The sequence below is a fragment of the Fusarium graminearum genome, chromosome 4, assembly GCF_000240135.3.
Source record: "Fusarium graminearum PH-1 chromosome 4, whole genome shotgun sequence".
Lineage (NCBI taxonomy): Eukaryota > Fungi > Ascomycota > Sordariomycetes > Hypocreales > Nectriaceae > Fusarium > Fusarium graminearum.
Window position 1 is genome coordinate 7,206,799 of NC_026477.1, and position 26,469 is coordinate 7,233,267.

Consider the following 26,469-nt stretch of genomic DNA (forward strand, 5'->3'; position numbering starts at 1 on the left):
GATGGCGCATATAAAATGGGAATTGAATTGTGATGGTGGGAGTCGAGCCTTAATCAAAGGTGGGGGATTTATCGGGTTTACATCATTTTTCACTTTGGCGCTTATCGATAAGGAGACTGTAAGTGAATCATACGGGGAATATTACTATCAGGCAACAGAGAATATAATGGAAGCCTGGGCGAGGTTATAGTGATTAGTTGGATACCTAGGCAAGGTTAATTAGGTGTCAAGATAAAATCCAAGTAAAGTTGAGTTTATCACGTCATGGAGTCACCATCACAGCCTCCTCAACAAGGTACTGAAGTATCTTGAAGTGGGCTGAGTGGCTGGGCATCACAAACAACAGACACGTCCAGTCATGATTAAGTGGAAATAAACATGCATTTCAAATCGTACGCACCTCCCTCATCTATAAGCGAAAGTGATTCAGTAACGAGTCAGATAACCCGCCCGCTCCGTCATGACAAAATCCCAGGCTCATCCAAGCCTAATCCAGTCCAGTCCAGCCAGTCCTGTTCGTCAACGCCTAGCAATGCCAAAATACCCTGACGCCCTTTTACTTCTTTCAACATGACCCATGAGACAATTCAGACTCTTAACCGTGACGCTCTCGTGCTGCGGCGAACTGCTCCTCTTGTAGACGAGCGAGCTCTTCCATGGACATGCCGCTGTTGGCAAACTTGTCTGCCTTTTTCTCACGACCCTAGTAACAGTTAGTAATGGCCGAGAATGCCAAGAAAAGAGAAGCGTACCTTTTGAACTTCCTTGTGCTCGGCTGCTGCCTCGAGAACAGCAGGAACCATGTCAGTGAAGCCTAGTTGCTCTAAAGCCTTGGTGATGTGATCGCAAGCGATGGTCTTCTTTGCCTCCTTCTCTGAGATCTCATTTGCCTCTGACGAGATAAGGGTGATGAACTCGACGCAACATTCTATGAGGAGATCACGAGCTTCCTTGGCAAAGGCCACGCCTGCTTGCGGGGGTAAGATTTCCGACACAATCTTTTGGACAGTAGCTGTGGTTATGTCAGCTCAAAGCTCATATGCAGGAAATGTGAAAACATACCTTTGGGTAGCGACAAGTCTTCGTTGCCTATAGGAAAAGATTGTTAGCAAAGGCTCTCGTGTGATAAATGAATAGCCGACCCAGTGTGCCGTTATCATACTTCTGCCAATACTTGGTAGATGCTGGCAGAGGCATGATGAAATAAGAGTGATAACAAGATATTTGAAGGATATAGTGTATTCAATGTTGAGTATGATGGTTGAGATGGAAAGGACAATATGAGAATAAATCGCTAGTTCTTCAAGTGTAGATGATGATGAGAATAGTTGGGAAATAAAAGCGGCAACAGAAACAAGTCTCATATTTAAACAAAAAGAAATGAGGCGAGTCTGATTCACAGAGTCGTTTCTTCCAGCAGTGATTCATGGTGGTGATGCTCATCACAGACCAGATTCGGGTACGCAGCAACACAGCAGGAAACAAAAGATGAAGAAAAAAAGAGACACCAGGGTCAAGTCTTACCTCCAAACTCGTGATCGGACATATTTTCGAGAGATTTGAAATCTGTGAATCAAGTGGTGATGAAGAGTGTTTGCTGGGACAGATTGTATACACCAAGACGACGCGGTTGGGTGTCGATGAGCTGCAGGGCTGCAGGGCTGCAACGCGATGACAAGCGTTGATCAAACAGCAGAAAATTAGCAAAAAATGACCGATAATAGTGAGCAAATAGTGAAATGCTGGTGACTGTTATATAGTCTGGTGATCTGCTTGTGTCGTTGTTTGTGGTGGATTGTCGTTGTCTTTCTTATATCTCGTTGACGAGCTTCAAAAAACGAATAGGACCTCTTTGTCAATCAAGGCGGGAAGGAGACGGATGGTTACTCAGGCCCATGAGTGGTGGGGCAAGCCTCTTTTGTATCTGAGAGCTCCTTCCTCCTTCCTGCTTGTTACTTTTTGCAGCTAAAAACAACCCCACCTGTAGCTGCACCTGCACCTGCATCCCACAAGAACCCACTGAAGCCTCAGGACCTAAATCCAGCCACAAGGGCGCGTCTTTTTCCCACGCACGGACCAGTCATTCACGTCTATTTTAGAACTTCCATCTCTTGAAATTTTCCATTTCTTGTTCCTTCATCAACACATTCTTTCTCTCTTTCCCCTCCATTCCTCCCTCACCTCGAATATGCCAGAAAGCTCCGATTGAGCCGCGGCTTTGCTATGCTACATGGCAGTGTCTATTGTGCGTGTTTGCTATGCCCCCGAAAGCACTCGCTTTGCGCGATGCTTTCAACCTGAACTACCTACCAGTCTTCTGGGTAAGTTTTTTTCTTTTTTCCTACACACCACATCGCATGATGAGATATGTTGTCGCCCCAGGCTTAGGAGGTTCGACAAGCCTCCTGTGCTGATTGACTTCGTCCTGTGCCAAATGGACAAGAACTGATTGATCGCAATCATCATTGTTTCAATGTTTGATCTTTGTCTTGACCAGTCGCTAACCGACTCAAAGTCTAGGCTGCTTTCTCCCAGACTACTCAGTGCCTCGATCTCGTCGATACGATAGCCCGTGCGCATTCGACTGCACGTTTGCTTTGTCCAACATGCTGGACCTCCAACCAACATGCGACAAAGCAGCTGCTTCGGATATCAGGTACCAACACTGTTACATGCGACAATCCTGCAACAGGTAAGAACATATTTTACTTTTTCTACACACGAAATCAAATGCTATGATGAAGAAACTTACATTCCATGCTAAATCCGAAACTCCATGTGGAGCAAATTAAGAGCTTTTCATCTTTCGACTGACTTGCATTTGTCTTTCTACCTTTTGTCTATCTTCATATACGTTAAGACATAAGCTAACATTGCTTGAGATATACAGGTGTTTCGTGTTCCCAGCCCTACCAAGGTATACTCTATTCCTGGTACGCCTTAACCTCTGGTGAGTTCCATCTGCATAGCCGTTAGTCCTTGATTCCACAGCATATCGTGAAACGTACGAGAAGAATTTTCCGCTCAGCTCCTTAAGCGGGTCTGCGACAAACTTGGCCATGACATTGCCAGGTTGTTCAGGCTTGAGCAGGATACCCTTCTCCTTGGCGTCGACAAATGATTCGTACTGCGCCTGGTTCATAGATTCCTTGCCTCCTGACCTAATAACGCCCTGCATCTCGGTGTCCACTCGACCCGGTGCAATGGCAACACTTGTGATGTCGGGCTCTTCAATAGCAATGTGACCAGAGATGGAGTTGTAGGCAGCCTTTGATGAACCGTAGCTTGACCATCCCGCATACTCCTTTGCTGCTGCTCCTGATGAAACCCACACGATGCAACCCTTGGACTTGCGTAGCTCTTGGATTGCGGCTTGTGCCTGGTTTTGTCAGCGTAGTACACGAGTGCAGATGACTATCCCCATACCAAGGCGATACCACTGAAGACGTTGATGTCATAAACCTTCTTCCACTCTTCGATAGAGGTATCTGCGAACTTGTTGGGTATCAACATGCCGTGGTTAACAACAAGGCCGTCAACCTTGCCAAAGGAAGACACAGCAAGGTTTACCAGCTTAGCAGGCATCTGATCAAACCGATTAGCCACATATGTCATCAAGCAGGCAAATCACATACTTGAGGCTCAACGATGTCCCCAGCGATAAACTGAACCTGATCAGGATGCGATTTCTTCAATCCCTCCAGAGGCTCAGATGATCGAGCTGTGATAACGACCTTGTGAGACTGATTGACAAGGTATTGAGCAATGGCAGCGCCAATGCCCTTGCTGGCGCCAGTAACAATGAATACTTTGGAAGTCATTTTCGAATGATATGTCGTATACGATGTTGATAGAGTTGAAGATGAAGATGAGGAACGCTACCTTGGCAGCTTTTCACTCACTGATGCTTCTCATCACATCAGAGTGGGGGTTTGGAGGGGTCAATTTCTGGAGCTTCGTTCCATTTTGTCTACCCTGTATCCAAGGTCACTCACGTCATCGGTTCCTTTGTTAGTAATAACTCCCGCCATCAGCGTCGACTATTCTCATTATTTATACAATACATCCCATTTAATTTATAATATCCCTTTTTGTACTCGATGGCTTCAACAGTGATTGTTGGAGGTGGAATAATCGGTATCGCGACAGCCTACTATCTATCCGAGCATCAACCCGGTTCACCGATCCACCTCGTTGACTCATCCGCTCAACTATTCACCTCGGCGTCAGGCTACGCCGGTGGCTTTCTTGCCAGGGACTGGTTTCATAAAGATCTTGCGTCTTTAGGAGCACTCAGCTTTGACGAACATGAACGGCTAGCTGAGCAGTACGGTGGGCGCGAGAAGTGGCTGTATGCAAAGTCTGTCACTGTGAATTATGAGCTACCGAGAAGGAAACCCAAAAGCTTCGCAGGAAAGGACTGGTTAAGTGAAGGTGGAAGTCGTACGGATTTAGTAGATGAGAGAGGCGAAGTGAAGGATAGGAATAGTCCGCCTTGGCTCAAACGTGTGAAGGGTGATGCTCTTAGTTTGGTTGACAATGGTGAAGGCACAGCCGTTCTGTAAGTGACTGGACCCGTGAGACATACATGCCACTAACAAGACGTGACTTTAGTGATCCATTGAGACTTTGTCAATTTCTTCTTGAAAAGTGTCGGGAAGCAGGTGTCAGGATACATACTCCTGCTATCGTCCGACACATAGGCGCTGACTGCCACGACGAGTTGTCGTATGTCCGTATTGGCTACACGGACTGTTCTTCAGAATCGACTATACCAGCTACCAGGATACTTGTATGTGCTGGGGCATGGACACCGAGTGTTTTGGAGTCCATGTTTCCGGGGTCACATATCAACATACCAGTCATAAGCCTTGCGGGCCATTCACTCGTGGTTAAGAACCCAGCAGATATAGGCGATACTTTCCATTCGGTATACACCAGTACAGATACATTCTCCCCCGAGATTTACGCTCGACCAAACGGCGATATATGGCTCGGCGGCTTGAACGCATCAATACGACTACCGCCGTTGGCAACAGGTGCAAAACCTATAGACTCATCGATCGAAAAGCTGAAGGACCTGGCGAAGCAGGTAATTGATACCCAAGGCGAGGAGCTAGAGATAATACGCACGGGGTTGTGCTTTCGACCTGTGTCGGAGAGAGGAACACCGTATATTACGCGGATAGAGGACGTAGATCTACGGCAAGGTTATACCACGCGGAAAGGAAGTATTGGCGGCGTTTATGTTGCGACGGGGCATGGGCCGTGGGGAATCAGTTTGTCATTGGGTACAGGGAAAGTTATGGCTGAGATGATGCAGGGGAGAGAGTTGAGTGCTGATATAAGTGAGTTGGGATACAATCCGTATGGATGTTGACAGGGTATCAATGTTCAATTATAATAGAAATCATACATCTTCTTGATCATATGAACTTCTGAGTTAAGACTGGTGAAATCATAATACTTTTAAATTGAGACATATACTTTTAGCCAGGACAATTTGTATCTTTTTAGACAAGCCGATCACGTAGCTTCTTGATATCTTCGCTTCCAGCTCTGCAGCACCCACCAACCAAGATAGCGGGCCACTTTCCTCGACCCTCTGTAGCTTTAACAACATCTTCAAGCTGGCCCTCCCAAGATGTTCGCCTTTGGTTCTCAGCACCATCAGGCATCTCCCACTTTTGCGTCGTCGTGTTGTAGACTTCACCATTGGTGCCATCAGGATACAGCACCAAAGCAGGCCACTCTGCAATCTTGCCCTTTTCCACCATGTTCGAAACAGTGCTCTCAAAGATCTGCAGCAAGCTATCCAGTTTGTCGACCTTTGTGCAGTTGATGCCGATGCCCCAGGGGATGTTGGCAGAAACTTCAGGGTCCAGCATGGCCTCGACGGCAGCCTCGATGGAGTTGCCGTCGGGAAGACGCAGGTCTTTTTCCGGGGAGAGAAGCGCGGTCCAGTATGGGAGTTTGGACAGTGCTGGTGTCGCGGCGAGGGCTTTGCGCATGGCGATAATCTCATCGAGACGAGGAATTGTCTCGAGCGCAACGTAACCCAGTCGCTTCTGGATATCATTGACTTCAGAAAACACTCCCAAGCGCTCACGATGCCATGATTCCAAATCTTGCAGAGAGTCGTGCTTATCGTCATATTTCCCGCTGTACTCCTGGCCAGGAATCATACAAGCGCCATAAGGACCAATGCTGAGAGCGACACAGCCCTTGTCTCCGACAGCACGCTCAGCGATACTGACAGAATCATCCAAAAAGCGCGGGACATTCTCACGAGAGATACCATTGGGAAATTCCTCAGTGCGAGTATCTGCGAATCCGTGCAGTGAGACTTGGTATGTTGCTGTGAGGAGCACGTCAACAGGGACAGCGCCGAAATCGGACTGGCATGATTGGAGGGTTGGTTGGTCAGCGACGAGTAGATGAGAAGACCAGAGGGGAGTTGAGCGAGAGAAAGTAACTGAGTACTTTGACTCGAGGGAGGTACCGAGGCCGCCGTCGAGGATGAGTATTTTGGAAGGCATTTTTATTATGGATGGTGGTGGTTGAAGTAAGTTTGTAAGTTTTTTGCCCCTCATATGAGAGAAAACTACTAAATTGAAGATAGTGGATAGCATCGGATTTAAGACGATTGTGAATGTGCATCATTTCGATGACTTATGATGTTATTATCCACAAGCAGAGTCTACAGAGTATATTATTACATATAGAACAAATTACGGTATTTTCGTGCACGGCTGTTTCTGAGTGGTGGTAATAGCAGTTTGTACCGTTCATGGCTCGACACATTCTGAGCACAACTATCACGTCCAAAGAATCTACAACACTGAGAATGATAGAACAAATATTATATGAACGCCATCAATTGAAATATGTTTAAATAGAATCGTTGATTAAGGTTAAAGTTCTGGTCACTGGCATCATGTGGTGTTGTTCATGTTTCGCCCATGAACATGAACTTGAGAACAAAGAAACCAAGCCAATACAGTCAAAGAGTTAAAGCGAACAATTTAATTGTTCTTCGAATAACACCTACTTCCTCAGCTCAGCCACCTAGGGCTAATCCAGTGCATTGGCCATGAGCAAAGATAATCGTTCATTATAAAAGAACATCTCCAGAGGATTCTTTCTTCTTTCATCACCGCCAATTCCAGATAGAAACACTAGGTAACCAAGACAACATCAATTCTCATTTTCTATCCTCAGGCTATTTATCGAATAAACTTCTCAATTCGGTCAAGATGTATTCCTTCCACATCACCCACCAAGACGACGAAGCAGGATCGGCTGGTCGATCCATGATCCGACCAACACCAATTTACTATCAGAGGCAGACGGGTCTCAATGCCGATGATAAATTGGCGCTGGATGGAGTCTTTGCCATGCTCCAACCAACACCAATTTATCATCGGCAACAAGCAACCGCTGAATCTGATGATGAACCCGACCTTGAAGATTCCACCCTGCTCCGACCAACACATCAAAGTCAGATATGTCAGATTCCCGTCGATAGATTGGCGTTGGCTCGAGGTATGCTCAAACCAACACCAATTCATCATTGGGAACAGGAAACATCTGACTCTGAAGATGAATCCGACTTTGATGAAGAGGTGACCTTGCTTCAACCAACCCCCATTTACCATCGCGAACAAGTTACATCTGACTCTGATGGTGAATTCGACTTTGAGGACTTCCCCATGCGTTTTTCTGACGACGGCGTGTACTCGGTAACACCAACGTTCTGGCACTATCGTGATGAAATGGCCGTAAGGCGCCGTGTCGAAAGGACCATGGAACTGAGCGTCGACATGTACAGCCCCACCATCGAGGGCAGGAACTGCGACTGGGCACTCATTTTCCACGATCCATTCTTCGGGAAGGCTTTTCGCTTTCGCATGGCAGGAGGACCACGCATAGGCGAGCCTTGGAGGTTTGACTTTGAGTGTGGATGGCCAAACCCCTTTCCCACACCAGCCAAACGCTACTTCATCACAACAATGCCAGAGCGTCAGTGTCACCGAATACACGCCGCGGCCAGAAGAACGCACGGTAGGTTCTGCCAGCAATGGGTTGTTGATGCGCTTCGGGACTTGGAGTCGCAGAGTTTGGTGCCCCCAGGTAAGGCAAGCGAGCTGTACCAGTTCCTAGAGATGGATCAGTATCCTGATGTACAACCCTCGTACAATGACCAGCTGACGAGGATCGAACAAGAGAGGGCCTTACCGCTTAGCGAGCGAATGCTGCTCTGGACTTTTGGGCAACGCCATCGGGAAGTAAGCATCTTTGGCCGGCTTCATGGTAGGTTTGTTGAAGGGATGCTGAGGCTGGGGCTGGACCTCGAAGTTCAAATCTTGATCAATCACCGCTCTGATCAGACAGAGGCAATGTGGGTTAAATGGAGAACAATACTGTTTGATGGGTAGATAAACTTATAGTAAATCTTTCCATCTACAACATCATTAACCACTTGAACTCTACTGCTCATCAGATCAGACCGATAATTGACAAGATTTGAACTTTGAGGTAAAGATATTCACCTGAGGTGATTGAAGAAGATGAGAATTGATGAGTGTCTGAGAAGGGGATATGGAGCATGAAGGGAGCGTTTATATATTTGGTTCCTCGGCATTTTCGGGTTTAGAAGTTTCTCAAGTTTGAATCAAACTACGAAGCATAGACATAGACGGCATAGACGGCATAGACTCTAGAATACAACTCTTTGACAAACAAAGAAGATCACGTTTGAGACGAGGAACAGGTGATGTGATTTATTAAACGAATGAGTCCATGTTTGCGATGACAATAAAGAAACAGGGTTGGAAGTGGCCTAGTAGGTAGCAGAAACGTTGGCCTCCTAAGTCTGAGGGTATAAAAATAAGTAGTCTAAGAAGCTTAGTCTAAGTGGCATAAGCTGCCCTAATAAGTTTGTCTCTTATGCTTCCAGCGGTCAATTTTTCTGATACCCTAAGGGTGGCGTATCGAGGAATGAACGTGCGTAGATCATGGCTTGATGGCTGGTCACTCGTGCATTCTGGGCGATTGATTGAGTCCTCTTTCTTTGTTGCCGAGATTAGATGATGGAAGCCCGAAGAGTTGGACGATGCTTGATATGAAATGAATAGGCAGTCGATGTGGTGTTGTGTCTTTGTTTGTGCTAATCTAGTGGGTAGCACAGACGTTGGCCGGTATCTATTTTCGCATCTCAAAGATCAAATTAGGAACAGAGCCTGAATGGCATAAACTGACTGACTAATTACGTCTCTTGGTAATGCCTCAGGCGGCCAACGTATCTGGTATTCTGATGATGAATCTGTCTTGGGTTGTCGTTGTCAAAACCCATCCCGATCACAAACAAGGTTAGATAAGCGATAAGCTCTATCCCGTCCGTCATCTCAGCCAATGATCTGTCCTGAACACGTTGCGCTGGCGTCGCTGATCAACTGTAACTGGAGCGATTACTGGCCAAGCTCATTTAAGGTTGGCGTAGATACGTCAGTAGCTGAAACACCCTAACACCCTAACAGCCCAGCTTAGCAGGCTTAGCAGGCTTAGCAGGCCTCAGCTACCTACCTTGGTAGTGATGGAAGCTCCCGTCTCCAAATATTGGGCTGGAGAGCTCCATCATCATTCTTCTTCCATCTACAACACAACATCAAAATGATGGACTTTTCCGACTTTGAAATCATTGACCCAATTGCCGAGTTTGGCCCCGAGAGCAGCGATGACGAGGATGCTCCCCAGCCATCAATCCCCCATCTCCAGGGCGGTCATCCTCCGTGGCAGGGCCATGAGGGTAAGCTAGTCGGTGTTGTTGACATGGGAAGGTAAGAGACCATTCATCCATTAATTGTACGACACGTCAAGCTGACAGGATCGCGCCCACCAGCAATGGCATTCGTCTCTCCATATCCGACCTTTCGAGCCCAAATGCTCGCATGCTGCCGACCGTCTACCAGTACCGCGCCTCAATCTCACTGTACGACTCTCAATATGACCCCGAGACGGGCGAAAAGATCCCCATCCCCGACGATGTCATCAAGTCTGTCGTCTCTGTTTTGAGTAGGTTCGTTGTTATCTGCGAGGATTTCAGCTGTAAGAGGGAGAATGTCCATGTCATCGCGACCGAAGCTACGCGCGCCGCAAAGAACTCCAAGGCGTTTCTGGCTGCCATTAAAGACAAGACAGGCCTCAACGTTGAGCTTTTACCCAAGGAGGAGGAAGGCCAAATTGGCGCTTTGGGCATTGCCAGTGGTTTCTCCAACATGGAAGGTCTCGTCATGGACCTTGGAGGTGGCAGCACCCAGATCACCTGGATGCTCAGCTCACGCGGCCAGGTCCGCATCAGTCCCAAGGGAAGCTTCAGTTTCCCCTACGGAGCCGCTGCTTTGACCAAGAAGCTCCATGATCTCCGGGATGGCAAGAAGAAGGACGAAGCTGATGCTGCCGTCAAGGCATTTGAGCAAGAGATGATTGCCAACTTTAGAGATGCTTACCACAACCTCCAGATCCCTGCGGAAATGGTCGAAAAGGCTCAGAAGGAAGGTGGATACCGTATCTATCTCTCTGGCGGCGGTTTCAGAGGATGGGGATACCTGCTTCTCTATCTTAACCAGACGGATGGCAGCTATTATCCCATTTCCATCATCAATGGCTACACGGCCAAGCGCAAGCAGTTCGAAGATACCGAAGCCCTCAAGCATGTCGCTCATGCCGCCAAGGACATCTTCCGTGTCTCTGATCGTAGACGATCTCAGGTCCCCGCTGTCGCATTCCTTGTCAATGTACTCTCTGAATCAATTCCCGGAGGTATTAGGGAAGCGCACTTCTGCCAGGGTGGCGTAAGAGAGGGATTCCTGTTCAAACAGCTGCCAACCTCCGTTCGAGCTATGTCACCCTTGGAGGTAGCAACGGGTTACTTCGCGCCAGGCTCGCGACACCTTATCCAGCAGCTGCTCAAGAGCTCAATCCCTAGAGCTTCAAAGAAGAAGGAGTTCCCAGAGGAGTTTGGCGAGCCTGTTGTGGATTCGTTTGCCAATTCCATGTACCTCCACATGTTCATGTCCAAGGAAACCGCCTCGACGACCGCGCTGTACTCGACCAGCGTCGGAGTCATGTCTTCGATCCACGGTGTCTCGCACCAAGACCGTGCTAGACTTGCATTGATGCTCGAATCCAGATATGGCGGCGAACTTCCGCCCCGAGAGCTGGAGTTCCGCGAGTCTCTCCGTGAGATGCTCACACCCGAAGAAGTCTGGTGGGCGTCTTACCTCGGCAGAGTAGGACAACTCATCACAGCACTCTACCCAGCCGGAAAGATCCACAAGTCTAAGCCGCGTGTGGTCTTTACTGCACAGTGGTCGTACGCTCTGGGCAAGAAGAAGAACAAGGAGGGTCTCCTGCTCACCATCTCGGTGCAAAAGACAAAGAATGACCCTGCCAGGACCAAAGAGACGGTCGAGGAGGCGGCTAGTGACGTGGAAAAGATTGGTAAAAAGAAGAACTGGATTGGTGATGATGAGCCTTGGGGTATGAAGGTTAAGGTTAGGGTTGTTGAAGAGGGGATCCTGTCTGAGGATGGTGACGAGTAATATGGGATATAATAAGGGAGTTTCTTTGTTTGGGAAGATGCTGTAGTGAACTAAATTGCCTCAATTCAATGATGTTTTTCTTTGCTAGAATGTCTCTGTTCATCAATAGCATGCCAGCCATGTAATATTTGCTGTCAATGCTGGATAGAGAGGCACCGTCGTTGGGTGGAGGTGGCGCGTGACTACCATCGGCCCAATACATCCATCGTCAAGACAGATCTTGTCGGATGGTCATGGAGTCATGTCTAGAGGCTTTGGGAATTGAAAAATCATGATGATATATTTACAGTAGAATAAGTGCTTTGCTATGTAAAGAAAGGAGGTTGGAAGATTGAGAGTTTCAGTATGAGGAGAGCATGGGATCCACTATCATGAAGTTTGGATATCAGCCTCATCTAGCCTGGTACTGATGCCGATCCTAGTTGATACGAGTTATAAGATTACATGGCTACATGCTCCGTCAATTGAGGTTCAAATAATAATCTGCATTCATGACTGGACACAACCTTGCAGTTGCCCTGCTATTCAGGGCCTCCCATTTAGAGCCTGCTCCCTCTTAGAGGAAGCCGCAGCTCAACCTGCAACAAGAAAACAACAAATAGGTCGCGGAACTGAAACAGAAGCCATATCCATCAAAGACCTTTGATAAAGGGCGCATTCTCCAGTCCATCAGCTTGAGTCTTCCAAATGTTGTGTCCCATCTTGATAAACTCGGCCCCAAACTCATCAATCTTGCCTTGGGCAACTTCTTTATCCTCCCAATGCATCCTGACACGCTCCTCTTCACTACCAAAAGCAACAATCTTGTACTGGTCCTTCCACAACTTCACTAGGCTCTTGGCGTACGAACTCTCTGCCTGAACGTTCTTGGCGACGAGGTAGAACGATGATCGAAATCTGTGGTGTCTGTGATGCTTGTACAGGGAAACGTCTGCGATTTTGCTGAATTGGTGGATTAATTTGAAGCTACGCCATGTGTTTAGCATGTGCATCAGGATGATCATCGTTCCGCCAGTTCTCAGGTGCTCTAGGCCTAGCGCCAGTTCCGTCACCTGCAGACGAGTTGCTTCACCTCGTTTGCGCCATTCGGAGCGCTGCTGAGTGCGTAGGACCTGACCGTCGCAGAAGACAAGATCGTACTTCTCGTCAGGCTGAAAGACTCGATCGAGTACAAACGTGTCTCGTTCAGGGAAGCTGTCAGGGATGTCTTGTTCGACAACGCCCATGTCGCCTGCTAGCATCGTGATATCACGAAACTCAACGTTGACGCTTTTGTTCCTCAGTCTCATCTCGTGACCACCTTCATCTTGGGGAAGACTCATGGCTCTGACGCGGGTGATATCATGGCACATCACCATGGTTTGATCGATGAAACCTCCCGGCGCAGCGCACATGTCGAGCACACGTTCTGTTTTGAGAGAACCTCGCGTCAAGGCCCCTGTTGATAAGTCGAGGTCCAATGCGATGCTCTTCATCATATAGTAGAAAAATCGGCGCTTCTTCTCATCCGCACCATCTGCATCTTGTCGTTGTTTCTTGAAGTATTCGTCTCCCTGGCTGTTCTCCCAGCCCTGCGGAGGAAGTGATTAGTGAGACTCGATATATGGAGTGATGGGGGCGTACCTTTTTTCTCAAGTCCCGAACGCGGCGGTACTCATCTGAATTGTTCGCCAGATATTCTAGGAGAAGCTCTTGGGCGTTTGGGTCAACTTCAGGGCTGTCCTTCTTGGGGCTGATACGCTCTTGGACATTTCCAGAGGTGGGAATTTTGGAAGGAATGAATGACATGATTGTGGGAGTCAAAACTCAAGAGAATAGAACTTCGAAGGATAGTTGCTGAGGATGCGTTGAGATGAATGTGAGGAGTCTTACGGGAGATATGAGCATACTTATATGTTACAACTCAGGGTGTGTAGTACAAGGCTCGCATATGTCTCTCTGATTAATACACTTTGATATTGATCTGTTGGTTTGGTTATCATTTTGCAAGCAACATGCAAAAGTGGCTGTGGTTGTTGGTGTTGGCCAACAAACATATGTTGGTCTCTAGGAAAGCGACCTCCTAAGCCACTTGTACGAAAAAAAACAACTGTATATATCCTTATCCTAAACATCTTCAACAGCATTGTCTTTTGGGGGTGGAATCTTGTTCATCTTTCGAAATCCTTCTCGTATCTCAAACTTTCGGAAGTTTGTTGAGTGCAGATAATAAACAACAAACCACTGATATAAACAAAACAATCTAGAATTATTAGCCAAGGGAAGTTCGATGATAGTAAAAGGGACTTACAAGGCACAAACTCCAAAACAACCACAGGCAATCGTAAGATTATCCATCATTGATACGGCTCCTTCAGATATCTCACCAACAAGGCCAGTCCTTCGCTTCTCGTGGTTTGATTCTTTATAGGCACTTATATCCCCTCGCTTGACAAACATGACAACCAGAGCAGCTAGCCACATTGCTGTTGAAGCAGCTAAGAGCAGATCGTACCACATAGGAGGCCTTGGGTCGGTCATGCTTTTGGGTTTGACTGGTATTTTGATAGTAAAGAAGTGAAGGGCTCCCTGATAATATGTCAGTAAAAAGAAGTTTTATGGTATAATAGTTTGACCATACAACTGCGAGATTATATGCCGCTGCAGCAAGTAAGCCTTGAGATGGATTCTTTGAAATTATACCCGCCGCAAGACCAATAACCGCACATGAAGCAATCCATCTCCCGATATCAGCCTTGAAAGCATCATCGTATAGTATCTTGACTTTATTTGTTTCCTTTTCTTTGCCAAAGATATCCCGGAATATCTCGGCTAGCGGCATAGGACATATTGGACTTGACATGATTGGTGTAGTTGATGAGTGAAGAAAGAGAGAATGTTTCGCAGAGACACCACCATCTGACCAAAACCAAAGCTGACATCATGGTCTGACTTTTGGAGGCTGTGGTCTTGGCTGGCTACATAAGCCTAAAGACGGGTGATGATCGACATGACAGCAGCCGAGAGACAGGGGATGCGTGCACTGCCACTTTCAACCAGCTGAGCGTGAAACTTGGCATTCATTCCGCTGTTGGTCCGCTTTGGTTTGGAACTTCGGATAAAATAATTTTGATTGCTGCTCGCCTAATATTCTTGTTTAGGTATCGTAGCAAGATAACGTATGTCTTGGCTTTACGGGTTCAGAGGAAGATTGTGTAGCATTCCAGTTTTGTCATGGATGAGTGACTGTAACCGATCACATGCTTTGTGTTTTACTACCCGCAATGTAAGTGGTGGCAGTAGGGGTAGATGCTTGTTTGAGAGGGTGCTTGATGTTCCTTGTCAAGCTGAAAGAGCTTAATACTAGTCTAATGAATGTGTCTAATATGATACAACAGTTGATATGTTCTAGAAACGAGTGGGTTTAATCTAATCTGATTGTAATTTAATATACGCATTACGCGTCGCTATGTTTGTGAATATCTAGGAGATAATGTACTGTCGGCATGCTTCTGACAGGTACTGTGAGCAATATTCTACCAAGTTGATAACAAGTACGACGGGACAACTTAGTTTCGTTTACGTTGATAAATATAATGGTATACAAATACGAAATATGAGGTGGCGAGTCATCCAAGAAGGGTGCCCTCAACAGTACGACAGATACGAAATATAACAATATCGTACCCGTACATACGGAAGATAAAATCAAAGCCGGTATGACTTACTCATCTCGAACAATCTACCCAAAAGGGCAATACCCTGCGTCTCACCGAACCGACCACCCATGTCCTGCCAATGTCAAGGCTTAGCTCCAAGGCTGAGACTCATCAACACCACAACCACCGTAGACTCTTCGTGCCGGTACGGATACTAAATAGAATCCCGCACCGACGTTAGTGCTTATCCCGTTAGAGCTTGGCCCTGCTGCGGGTGAAATCGCTGACGACTCGGGCCCTCGGCGTATGCATAAATTTTTGAGGTATGATGGGCGCTTACTGCATTGAAACTGCTTACTCTACATGGGGGGTCTGTCCCTCTGTGATGTCCTTGGCTCTTGTAAAGAATAATTCCGATTGGTTGTTTCGCATAGAGACGGGATGTTTTTACTAGGTAAGCCACTGAAAAGACTCGCAGTTAACCTCCTACTCTTATCTAGACGACACATCAGCACAGTTGCAGTGCAGATGAAAGTGGAAATTGGACTTGCAAAGATGCAGGCTCTGTTTGTCTGGAGTGGATGTCACACAGCCCTGAGTATTGCGTGTTGGTTGGTGATACAAGAGACTTTACATGTTACATGTCATGTTCCCTCTTTGTTATCTATAAAGCAACCCCTTTTGTGGCATCTAGACATTATATACAGATTCCCATTCACCATCCATCTTTACATCATCTTTCCGAAATCAGCTTTATACATCTTGAAAAGGTGTATCCAAAACAAACACTATGGGCGACAAAAACGATACCTTTGTACCAAACTACGACAACTGCAAAGAAGTCTCGGATAAATGTCCCGTCGAATTTACCATTTATGGTGATTACCTCTCTGGGGGTGCCGCAGGTTTCTTCGCCGTCGCATTCGTACTTTTACTATTTGCACAGATCTTCCAGGGCATACGAGCAAAGACATGGTCGTACATGATCTGGCTAGGCATAGGAACCATCTTCGAAGTCGTCGGCCACATCGCACGCTTCAGTCTGTCTCGGAACCCATGGCAGCAAAATGTATTCATCATCTCTTACCTAACGCTTCTCCTTGCCCCGACGCTCATCGCTGCTGCTATATCCGTCACCTTCAAGCACATCGTCATGTGGTACGGCGCCAAATGGTCGGTCATCAAGCCTAGGTTATACCCTCTCGTCTTTGTCGGCACGGACTTTCTTTCGATTTTCATACAGGTCATCGGCGGTGGTTTGACGGCTTTGGAGACGGTGGGTAAGGGGACCAAGACGACCAAGAAGCTGGGAGAGATTCTTGTTACGGGAGGAGTTGCGTTCCAGGTCGCCAACATGATGTGCTGTGGAACTCTGATGTTGATCTACATTCAACGTCGGAACACGTCGTTGAAGGGTAGAGATCTCTTGATGGGTGCTACTACTGCTCCTCCCATGTACTCAGCCGGAGGTCCAACGCGTGAAAAGGTCCCTGTTGCTCGAGAGGAGGCTACTATCAAAGAAGCCAAAATGGTGCGATGGTTCTGTTACTGTCTGGGTATCGCATATGTCTGCATTATCCTCCGATGTGTCTACCGGTAATAGTCCCTTCTATCCATCACCATCAACATCACTGAACCATACTGACTTTTTCTCTAGTATCGCAGAGACAATCCCGGCCATCGCAAAAGATGTCCTACGAAACGAACCTCTATTCATCGTGTTCGACGCGACAGCGATGCTTATTTCCATCGGAGTCGTCACCATTCTACATCCATGTTACTTCTTTCCTTACCTTGGTTTGAGCAAGAGTAAGAAGAGTCAGGGAAAGGTGTACGAGGGTATTCGAATGGAGAGTAACTCTGCTTTGATCGGACGACAACAACACCAGCCCCAGCAACGAGGATATGCCTAAGAGAGACATACATGGGGTGGAGAGATGAAGCATGTACTTGTCAAGCTTTAGCGAGCGATGATCTTTGATGGTTCTTTATCATTTTTGTTAGTTTACTTCGGTTCAATGCCGTGTACAATAGATTGGTGTCATAGTTAAGTATTTAGAAGCCCATTGCATTAGTTCAAACTCTCGTCTTTCATGTGACTGAATTAATCGGATGCTTGAGCCGAAGCATGTCCTTGTTTACAATCGCCCGACCAATGAACCTGTTTCGGTAAGACAGCCACCATCATAGCCGATGTCGCACGCATTCTGCGCCCTACGAGTACAACATCAACGGTGAGACAGGAGGAAATATGCGGTAAGCACTGGACCTTACAAGTCCTTATAGGGCGCGATTCAGAGTACATAGGAGGTGAAATCGCCATCCAGTTGTATAAGACAGTGACATTACTCGTTGTTCAATAATACAATTCAGACTCGATACGTATCACATAACTTTAAATCTCCAATGTCCCAAACATCAATCGAATTAGTATCTCATAGGGCCGAATCACAAGAGAATAGCCTTGACGAAGGCTTAGAATCTCGAACCACAGACGTCGAGTTCTCACTACCTCCCGCCGACGGTGGAAGGAAAGCCTATTTATTCTTGGCCGCATGCTGGGTTGTTGAAGCTGTAACATTTGGTAAGTTCCCTCACGCAACCTTCTTAAGTACTGACCCAATAACATTATCTATCACAGGCTTTGGATTTTCGTTTGGCGTCTTCCAAGAATACTACAGTCACAATGAACCATTCGCAGGGTCCAGCAATATCGCTGCCATTGGAACCACCACCACGGTAAGAAACTAATGTCCCAAAGAAAAAGAAGGAGAAGTAAAGCTCTTTCTAATGTCGTATAGGGCATGTTGTACCTTGGAGCCCCTTTCGTCGTCATAATATGCCGTTTCTACCCCCGTCAAGCTCGATGGTTCACCTGGGCAGGCCTTGTGGTCACATCCCTCGCCATGGCAATGAGTTCCTTTTGCACCACAGTACCACAACTCATCGCAGTCCAAGGCGTACTATTCGGTATCGGTGGCTGCTTCGCTTATTGCCCCTGCACTCTCTACATAGACGAGTGGTTCGTGCAGAGAAAAGGTTTCGCTTATGGCATCGTCTGGAGCGCCGCTGGAGCCGGAGGCGCCATACTCCCCTTGCTCCTCCAAGCTCTTCTGGAAAAATACGGGTTCCAAACAACCGCGAGGATCTGCTCAGGGGTTCTGTTTGGAAGTGCAGCTCCGTTGGCGTACTTTGTCAAACCAAGACTTCCTCTTTCATCTACGATTAATAGGAAACCTCTGAATATGCGGTTTGTCACGTCAAGGGTGTTTATGCTGCATCAGCTGGTAAACGTGGTTGAAGCTACTGGTTACTTCCTCCCAACCATCTATCTACCAACTTATGCTCGAACAACGTTTGGTACTTCTGCTGTCTTGTCAGCTCTGACTGTTATTCTCGTCAACATTGCAGCTACAGCCGGGTTGATGATTATGGGATTTCTCAGCGATAGGCTCGCTGTCACGACATGCATGCTCATATCAGCAGTTGGTGTGGGCATTTCTGTCCTGCTAGTCTGGGGGCTTACAGCATCTCTACCGGTTCTTTACGTCTTTTGTATCATGTACGGCCTATTCGCTGGGTCTTGGGCATCGATATGGCCTGGCATCATGAGAGAGGTGACTCAGAAATTTCAAGACCAGAACGAACATATTGATCCTGTCATGGTTCACGGTCATCTTTGTGCGGGCAGAGGAGTAGGAAACATTATCTCTGGACCCTTGAGTGGTTCTCTCATCAGAGGTCAACCGTGGCAGGGAAAGGTTATTGGAGGTTATGGAAGCGGTTATGGGATCTTGATCTTGTATACTGGGTTGACGGGTTTGGTAAGTGGCATCAACTTTCTATGGCGTTATGTCAACGTCTTGTGAGAAAAGACACCCACGAGCCATGGCCCCTATAAAAGTACCTTCGTTGAGGTGGTTAGTTCAGAGACGTACAAAGACTATGTCGAATTTGTTTATAGGAGGACGGAATATCAAAAGTTGTATTGTCAACCTGGATAAATTTAATCGTATTCAAGCTAGCAGGGAATCGAAAGGTAAGCTCTTAGGTTACGATAAAACAAATAGACTAAAGGCTTATTCTAGATCTCATAAACAGACTCAGGCCAAGAGAAGAAATTGCACTCAAGGGAGATTTCTGGCTGAGAGGAAATCACCGAGATGGTTTGTGGTGAGTGATGTTTATTTTTCAACATTTGCCTCACAATCTAACAAACCTTTTTTTCTTTCTTTTTTTCTCTCCAACTGTAATAACCAAATCTCAGTCCAAATCCGGTCAGGGTAACAGAAACAACGGGCACCAGAAAACAAGAGACCAAATTAATAGGTCATCTATGTTGTCTAGATGCGACCTTTTAGTTGTGTATACCTTGGTCTGAAATCTCCAACTTACTAACCCACTTTTCAACAGAACCTTGGTCAATTTTCTCACTCCTTTTTCGCTTCTTCTCTTTTGTCGCGCAGTACGACTTGGCATTCTGGATGTACTCGAGCGGATCCCATCGTGCTGGCTCCAACACAGAGATGCGCCGATGAAAGTGATTCAGTATTGGCAGAAACGGACCATACGGTCGAGGAGATTTCTTTCTAGTATCAGTCGAGGGATAGGGAATGCGATATGCGATGAAAGGGCAGAAATCAGGCATTCCTTGAGGCCTTCCAAGCAGTTTGACTAGACGCTCGTAGTCTCTGTTCCACAGCGTGATGACTTGCCACTGGAATGAGAACAGATCCCATGCTGCCAGACTGGAAAAGGTCCAGCGAGGCTGGTACTCTGACGGCTCGCTGGATATCCTTGGACCGTAGGGGTGGGGAGCTGTGGCGGAGCAACTCAAGTCGACGAGCACGCCGTTGACGTACTGGTCGCTTCGCAAGTCTCTGACCACGATCCCATGCTTGTGCATCTCGTGGATATTCTCAATCATCTGGGGTATATGGAAGATCTGGTAGAGTCGATCGTAGAGGGGTCGCAGATTCTCGATCTCGTAGGCTTCCATCTCAACCCAGTCCTTGACGATACCCATCATCTGGTTTCTGGCATTCCTAGAAGCCATGCTATGGAACCTCATTCTGTGCCGCTCAGAGCCGAGTTTCTGCTTGATCTCCTCTGATGTGACTCGGACGTAGCCATGGACCTTGACGGCGAGGTGTTCGCACCCGACTTCCTGCAACCTCCCAAACGCTCGACACTCCTTTTCGAACGGGGTAAAGTGCCAGTCGAAGGCCTGGCAACATAGGTCGGGAGTTTCAGGCGAGTATGTGTTGTCGTAGTTGATGAGAGGTGTTCCTTCTGAAATAAACTGTAAAGATTAGCATTGCTTTTGTTTCTCAATGTCGCCTTGGCTAACCATTTTGATAGCATAGAGTCGACCTTCCCATTTGGTTTTGATGATTGCACCGTGCCTCGCATCGCAGTCGAGGACCTCTATAAATTCAAAGTCATCGGATATAATATCGTGTGGGAAGGCCGCTAATGATGGACCTTCGCAAGCAGGCAGGGGCCCAATAGGCGCCATGATGAAGGTCGCCTGTTGTACCTGGGACTGTCAACTATTCTGATACCCTGAGGGTGGAGGGGGAAACAAATGCTGTGAGAGGAGATTAACGGAAGTTTTTTCGCTCAGGAATATAGCTTACGTGTCCATCATAGAGTTCGGGAATTTCTATGTCGATAGGGAGATAGGCAACTGCTCTATCAGACACATATGTATTTTTGTTGGGTAACTTAGTTACAGATAGCTGTTCTTTTGATCTATTGGGTTTATAATCTAGACCTAGGTGGAGAGAGACTTTGAAGTATATAAAGAAGGACTCTACCTATTAGGTGGCAGAAAGGTTGACCTCCTGAGTCATAAACAACCTAAAGACTATAGTCTAAGTAGCATAAACTGACTTACTACTTTCATCTCTTATGCTTCCAGCAGCCAATCTTTATGATGTCCTGAAGGAACTGTACTCAACCCGGAGCTTCAAAACGGATAACAGAGTACTGACATGATTTCTATTGAAAGATTCTATATGTCTTGTGTTGGAAACCTCTTTTCCATCCTCCAAAACATACAGATAGTGAATATCAAACTTTTGGCCTGTACTGAAATGAAGATGAATGCGTAAAAGGTAAAACACCCACCAAACTATACACACAGCAACAACTAAACTCTAAGAACAAGATTTTCAGATAAAATATATAAAACAACTATTCGGTCTCTATCATCTTCCTCTTAACCCTGAACCTATCAAACCAACTTCGTCAAAGATCAAGCACTTTCATCCGACAGTACCCAACCAAACGTGACTGATTGCAAAGCTTCATGGAACGACCTCCCTGCCGAGACCCGAAACGAGATCGTAAGGCTCGTACCAATCCTCGGCGGAAAATGCAGTCAGCTCGCAACTGTGTGCCGAGATTGGCACTCTATCATCGAGCCGCTCAACTTTTCCAATATCAGCCTGACAATACCATGCCTTCCCGATCCGATTTCTCAGACTATGTTGTTCCGACATAGAGAGCAAATTCGCTATATTTGGTTCAAGGTGGAACTCGAGGGCTTCTGTTGCATGAACTGTAGAAGCCCTAGCAATAGATTTTTGTCCTCCGCAAGGGATAACAAGATCCTTATGAATGGATTCGAAAAACTATTCAAGACACTGAGCACATGGGAGCCTTGTGATGACCACCTGGTCCTTGATATTAGCGTCTACTCGCCTACTGATAACCAGCACTGGTTCAAGTACCTAGACTTCCGTCCAGACAACGACCTAGACGACCAGGAAACCGCCATATTGGATGACCCAGCCCATGGCTGGGTCGCGGGACAAAACAACTCTGATGCTGGGATACTCCCAACCACAGCTTTATTTGACGATATCATGTGCGACAAACCTTTTGGATCTTGGTGGCTTAGTTTGCCACTTGTACCTGTCGTTGGGGCCGTTCTCCTTCGTCAACAAACCCGTCGACGATGGAATCAGCTTGCTCTCGCCAATATGTTGACTCGGTTCCCCAACATGAAGGAACTTTGTTATGAACCCTGGAGACAGTACGCTCCACTGCAGGGGTATACCGATAAATGCAAGTGCCTCCTTAATCTTTAGCAACTTAGCAGGTGGTTTGCATAAAAATCGGTATTGATTTAGTCCCTGACATAAATATTAGATCACTCTTAGTGTATGTATGGCCTAAGAGTGGACTAATTATTTCGTCTGTTCTACTTCAAGTCCCTATTGTTTTAGTAACCTGCCTGCTTACTAGGTAACCACAGTCGCTGACCAGCAAGATATAGGCAACCAGCAACTAATCGAATCCTTCCGCTCGACAAAACTATGCAAGCTTACGATTTTCGAGAATTTCACCGAGGAGTACCCAGAAGCAGGTATCGTATTTCCTGCTATCAGAGCGCTTGATCCTGATGTCAGCCGGAAACTTGTCCGCTCCAGCCTGCACTTGACAACGTTATCCGCCTCTTTCATAGTCGACGCCAGTCACTTCTTCGCAGAGTGTCAAGATTCATGGGTGTGGAAAAATCTCACTTCACTGACGCTGACTTCAAGGGCTCTCACTGAAAGTACGTCCCCTTCGGATATCAACGGTATGCTCCATGCTGCCGCTGCTGCAGCGTTCAAGATGCCAAAACTTGACACAATGGAGTTGTGGAACGGCAGACGGGGTGTTGCAATGCTTTTCCGATACCAGAGGGCTCAAAATTGGCAGCCAGCCATCATCACCCTACGAGGGACGTCGGTGCTCGCCCTAGACGACCCTACTGTTGTGCGAGCTTGGGATAATGTCGCTTACCAGCACTCACATGGCACGGTAAAGTTCGTGCAAGACTCGATCGATTCAAACAAGATCCGATCTCATGCTGATGCGATCCGCCTCCTCGGGCTTTCGACTGACGTCGTTAGACCTGTCTCGCTGCAGCAAATACTCAGAGAACATCGGTTACGACGAACAGGCCATCGTCGCGATTGGTATTGACTACCTACCTAGCAGGAGAAGGGGGTGGTTCTAGGTCAGGATGGCTACAGAATGAAGATAGAGTGTTTTGGCCTCTTGTTGATGTTTTGGGTACACCCCTGACCTCTTTATGTATTGTATATAAGCTTTTAGGAAAGAATAGCTAGATAAGTAATTAGAATGTTATTAAGCTGTTATTTACGAAATCTATTATCTGTCAAGATCGATCCTTCAGGGAGTGTATTCATTCTGATCAAAATCACCTCTGTTCCAGACCCTCCCTTGCCCAGGTAGGTAAGTCTTAGGTTACAAAAATAAATGACCTTAAGACTATAGTCTAAGTAGCATAAACTAATCTAATATATCTATCAACCATTATATCAGTACTGGCTTCTATGCAACCAACCTGACTCCCTGTAGGCTTGTAATTTAGTCCTTGTATTTTACAAAGAGGCAGACTTTTGTGCTTCAGGCCCCGACGTGCTGGTAACTTCCGAATAGTATGCCTCGTCATTTGGTTCGCGACCTAGGAAGTTACTAAGGCTCTTGAGTTCAGGCTGACTTCCTCCCGGCTGCAACACATGCTGTCGATACCGCAATCCCGTCTTCTTGTCCATTGGGTCGGCTTTGAAGTGGCTAACCCACAGGTCGGTCGCGTAAACTTTCGATCTATAACTTGTTAGCAAAGAAGCGCAGTTGGGAAGGCAAACTTACAATGCATATGTGAAATACGCAGCGTCATATCCGCGGAAAGGATGGGCGAATGATGCTTGTCCAATACTATCCGCTCGTCCAAGACCCATGATTTCAGATTTACTCTCGTTCCAAAGTTTGGTGGTATCCACAGGATGAGCCTCATCTGCGTTATGGATCGTCAGATCAAACAAAGCGAGAAAAACCTGATGCAGCATCGCATGCGCACCGTTAACATGCTTAGTCTTTGCAAGATCAAGCGTCAACTTCTCAGGTAACTCCTCCTCTGGTCTTGTATTCACATCACCTTTCTGAACCTTCCAGAAGCTTAGGTACTCGTCGTTCAAATAACTGTAGTGTTTTCCGAGACGGCGCAGCACGGAAGGTACCCATATCCAGTTCTCAAGGAGAATGCTGGGGATTTCGACAAAGTCGCGAGAGCAGCCGTGTTGGTGTTTTGTGTGGGTTACGAGCTTGTGGATTGCGTGGCCGAGTTCGTGGAACATTGTTTTGAGCTCGGAGTGTAGAAGGAGGGTTGGATGGCCGGGGGTGTGGAGGAGGGATGTTACTAGAGATGAAGAAGGGTAGTGGCGTTTGTTGTCTGGAGTTATGAAGCCCTGTACACGTTAGTATCGATCATGGATGATGAGGAGTAGATAGTGCTTACAGGTTGGATAAGAGAGCTGTGCGCGCCAGCATATTTGCCCTCTCGCGCATAAAGGTCGAGGTAGAGGTACCCCAAGAACTCACCACCTTGATCCTCCGAGTTCCAAGCTTCGTAAACGGTGACATCCTTCTGCCAAACTGGTGCATCAGTCAAGATAAATACCATACCAAAGATCTCCTCAAAGATACGAAGCATGCCTTCAAGACTATGGTTGACCTCAAAATACTCCGATATAAGAAGCGAATCAACAGAATATCTCTCCTTCTCAAGGATCCGCGCATAAAATGCCCAGTCCCAAGCATTCATCCTATCCAAATCCTGCTCTGCCTCATCAGTACCGTGTTCCTGCACATACGCCTTCTTTATCTCGAACAGCGTCTTCATCTCCTCGTCAGCAAGAGGCTTCAATTGTACTCGCAGCTTATTAAGCATTGTTACAACGCTCTCAACACTCTTTGCCATTTTATCCTCCATTTTGAGCTCCGCGTGTGTTTTGAAGCCGAGCATTCGCGCCGTGCTGTTTCGCAGCTCGACTGCTCGTTCCAGACGGCCCACGTTCTCGGGGAACCGGCTTTCTTTGGCGATGTGATATGCCTTTCGTGTACTGGCGCTGGTGGTGTGTTTCATTATGGAGATGAGATGGCCTTTTTTAAAGGTTGCTTTAAGCTCGCCTTTGTCGTTGACTTTCATGGCGTCGAGGACTGAGGAGGGCACGCCGCTGAGTTGAGAGCGGGTGAAATAAATGCCATCGTCGGATTCACTGATGGTCTTTTTTGCTGCGATGAGGACTTCATTTCGCTCTTGTACAGCAGCTTTGTATTTCTCTCGCAGCGCTTCGTCTTCGATACCAGCGCCTGTGTTCTGATACGCTCTGTGTGTCTTGAACAACATATACGCATCTTCTTCACAAAGTTTCTCTTCGCCACGCTGACTCTTTTCGTAGACAGCTTTTACGAGAGCTGCGACGTCTTTGCGCATGAGCGCTGCTGAATTAGCTTTGAGAAGCATTTCTTCTGCTGTGCGGGATGCATCGCGAAGGTCTTTGTCTTCGGAGACGGAGCTAAAGAGGCGAATTAGGAGGGTCTTCTTGGAAACTGCGTGGTCATCTTTTAGAATTGGCGTGAGAAGACTTGAGAAAGTAGCGGTTGAGGGCGTGAGGGAAGAGACGAGGGAGTCTTCGAGGGCTGTTGTGGAGGAGATGAGATTCGTTGTTTGGCTGAGGATTTCGGAGGGGTTGGTGGTGAATGAGGGGGGAGGTTGCGGGGGTGTATTGGATGACATTATGTGAAGTCTTGCGAGTTTGGAATCAGGGCGTAGTAAGTGGAAAGCAGGTATTGTACGAGTTATGAGTCTCATTAGGCCAAGTGAGGTTGGAGATGTTGGAGATGTTGAATTGTGGCGAGTGAAAGTGTGGTGGAGTTGGTGGTTGGACGGTTACCCTGTATCATGGACCTCGTTGTTTGTCAATATTGATTGATGACTCGACCTAAAGACAAATAAGGCCTTATAGTGCCTATTATAATTCATTTTCTTTTTTAGATGGTTTATTATCTATTACCATTATGTCCTAAATCCTACACAAGTGTTGTTGATACTCAGACAGTAATATCAACCTCCCATCTCACCATGGGAACCCCCTACGCCAAGAACAATTACATCGAGTGCAACAGTAACGTCGATCAAATAAGCACAAACCAAAAGACAGAACAAGCTTTCCTTCAAAATGCTTATGACTCGCTTCTCAAAAGCTTGACTGCGACAAGCACTTTCCATTCCTTGTATCTCGGCACCGTCCGTGCCGTGGTTAACGTATAGTTGTGCCCGAGTATTATGATCCCTCTCTCACCGTCTTCTGGAGAATAAGAATTGGAGGTTCCGGCTTTTATTTCCGCATGAAGGCCGCGCAATC

General features: G+C 46.9%; 13 protein-coding genes across 13 annotated transcripts; 6 read left to right on the plus strand and 7 right to left on the minus strand.

The window, feature by feature from the left end:
- Window positions 1-365: 365 nt before the first annotated feature.
- Window positions 366-1,878, minus strand: FGSG_09217 (uncharacterized protein). The gene is made up of 4 exons (XM_011330256.1): window positions 1,525-1,878; window positions 1,063-1,089; window positions 753-1,012; window positions 366-703 (listed from the first exon to the last, which is right to left on the minus strand). Exons 1-4 carry the CDS (start codon window positions 1,544-1,546, stop codon window positions 596-598), a joined length of 417 nt encoding a protein of 138 aa, XP_011328558.1. The 5' UTR covers window positions 1,547-1,878; the 3' UTR covers window positions 366-595.
- A 922-nt stretch (window positions 1,879-2,800) lies between these two features.
- On the minus strand, window positions 2,801-3,881 carry FGSG_09216 (uncharacterized protein). The gene is made up of 4 exons (XM_011330257.1): window positions 3,636-3,881; window positions 3,427-3,585; window positions 3,009-3,379; window positions 2,801-2,961 (listed from the first exon to the last, which is right to left on the minus strand). The coding sequence occupies exons 1-4, from the start codon at window positions 3,819-3,821 to the stop codon at window positions 2,925-2,927; spliced, it is 753 nt and encodes a 250-aa protein (XP_011328559.1). The 5' UTR covers window positions 3,822-3,881; the 3' UTR covers window positions 2,801-2,924.
- A 219-nt stretch (window positions 3,882-4,100) lies between these two features.
- On the plus strand, window positions 4,101-5,442 carry FGSG_09215 (uncharacterized protein; the record flags this gene model as incomplete). Its single annotated transcript, XM_011330258.1, has 5 exons — window positions 4,101-4,561; window positions 4,615-4,728; window positions 4,764-4,792; window positions 4,947-5,348; window positions 5,408-5,442. The coding sequence occupies 5 exons, from the start codon at window positions 4,101-4,103 to the stop codon at window positions 5,440-5,442; spliced, it is 1,041 nt and encodes a 346-aa protein (XP_011328560.1).
- A 71-nt stretch (window positions 5,443-5,513) lies between these two features.
- FGSG_09214 (uncharacterized protein) lies at window positions 5,514-6,539 on the minus strand (the record flags this gene model as incomplete). Its single annotated transcript, XM_011330259.1, has 1 exon — window positions 5,514-6,539. One exon carries the CDS (start codon window positions 6,537-6,539, stop codon window positions 5,514-5,516), a length of 1,026 nt encoding a protein of 341 aa, XP_011328561.1.
- Window positions 6,540-7,256: 717 nt separating this feature from the next.
- FGSG_09213 (uncharacterized protein) lies at window positions 7,257-8,245 on the plus strand (the record flags this gene model as incomplete). The annotated part of the gene is made up of 2 exons (XM_011330260.1): window positions 7,257-8,133; window positions 8,229-8,245. 2 exons carry the CDS (start codon window positions 7,257-7,259, stop codon window positions 8,243-8,245), a joined length of 894 nt encoding a protein of 297 aa, XP_011328562.1.
- Window positions 8,246-9,672: 1,427 nt separating this feature from the next.
- On the plus strand, window positions 9,673-11,603 carry FGSG_09212 (uncharacterized protein; the record flags this gene model as incomplete). The annotated part of the gene is made up of 2 exons (XM_011330261.1): window positions 9,673-9,839; window positions 9,902-11,603. The coding sequence occupies 2 exons, from the start codon at window positions 9,673-9,675 to the stop codon at window positions 11,601-11,603; spliced, it is 1,869 nt and encodes a 622-aa protein (XP_011328563.1).
- Window positions 11,604-12,104: 501 nt separating this feature from the next.
- FGSG_09211 (uncharacterized protein) lies at window positions 12,105-13,440 on the minus strand. Its single transcript, XM_011330262.1, has 2 exons — window positions 13,227-13,440; window positions 12,105-13,174 (listed from the first exon to the last, which is right to left on the minus strand). Exons 1-2 carry the CDS (start codon window positions 13,389-13,391, stop codon window positions 12,236-12,238), a joined length of 1,104 nt encoding a protein of 367 aa, XP_011328564.1. The 5' UTR covers window positions 13,392-13,440; the 3' UTR covers window positions 12,105-12,235.
- Window positions 13,441-13,889: 449 nt separating this feature from the next.
- On the minus strand, window positions 13,890-14,445 carry FGSG_13531 (uncharacterized protein; the record flags this gene model as incomplete). Its single annotated transcript, XM_011330263.1, has 2 exons — window positions 13,890-14,171; window positions 14,224-14,445. 2 exons carry the CDS (start codon window positions 14,443-14,445, stop codon window positions 13,890-13,892), a joined length of 504 nt encoding a protein of 167 aa, XP_011328565.1.
- Window positions 14,446-16,031: 1,586 nt separating this feature from the next.
- On the plus strand, window positions 16,032-17,286 carry FGSG_09210 (uncharacterized protein; the record flags this gene model as incomplete). Its single annotated transcript, XM_011330264.1, has 2 exons — window positions 16,032-16,837; window positions 16,899-17,286. The coding sequence occupies 2 exons, from the start codon at window positions 16,032-16,034 to the stop codon at window positions 17,152-17,154; spliced, it is 1,062 nt and encodes a 353-aa protein (XP_011328566.1). The 3' UTR covers window positions 17,155-17,286.
- Window positions 17,287-17,647: 361 nt separating this feature from the next.
- Window positions 17,648-19,418, plus strand: FGSG_09209 (uncharacterized protein; the record flags this gene model as incomplete). The annotated part of the gene is made up of 5 exons (XM_011330265.1): window positions 17,648-17,825; window positions 17,883-17,980; window positions 18,043-19,065; window positions 19,270-19,280; window positions 19,343-19,418. 5 exons carry the CDS (start codon window positions 17,648-17,650, stop codon window positions 19,416-19,418), a joined length of 1,386 nt encoding a protein of 461 aa, XP_011328567.1.
- A 157-nt stretch (window positions 19,419-19,575) lies between these two features.
- FGSG_09208 (uncharacterized protein) lies at window positions 19,576-20,759 on the minus strand (the record flags this gene model as incomplete). The annotated part of the gene is made up of 3 exons (XM_011330266.1): window positions 19,576-19,584; window positions 19,641-20,533; window positions 20,726-20,759. 3 exons carry the CDS (start codon window positions 20,757-20,759, stop codon window positions 19,576-19,578), a joined length of 936 nt encoding a protein of 311 aa, XP_011328568.1.
- Window positions 20,760-21,861: 1,102 nt separating this feature from the next.
- On the plus strand, window positions 21,862-23,221 carry FGSG_09207 (uncharacterized protein; the record flags this gene model as incomplete). Its single annotated transcript, XM_011330267.1, has 3 exons — window positions 21,862-22,283; window position 22,411; window positions 22,496-23,221. The coding sequence occupies 3 exons, from the start codon at window positions 21,862-21,864 to the stop codon at window positions 23,219-23,221; spliced, it is 1,149 nt and encodes a 382-aa protein (XP_011328569.1).
- A 422-nt stretch (window positions 23,222-23,643) lies between these two features.
- FGSG_09206 (uncharacterized protein) lies at window positions 23,644-25,841 on the minus strand (the record flags this gene model as incomplete). Its single annotated transcript, XM_011330268.1, has 3 exons — window positions 23,644-23,869; window positions 23,915-24,510; window positions 24,561-25,841. The coding sequence occupies 3 exons, from the start codon at window positions 25,839-25,841 to the stop codon at window positions 23,644-23,646; spliced, it is 2,103 nt and encodes a 700-aa protein (XP_011328570.1).
- Window positions 25,842-26,469: the final 628 nt, after the last annotated feature.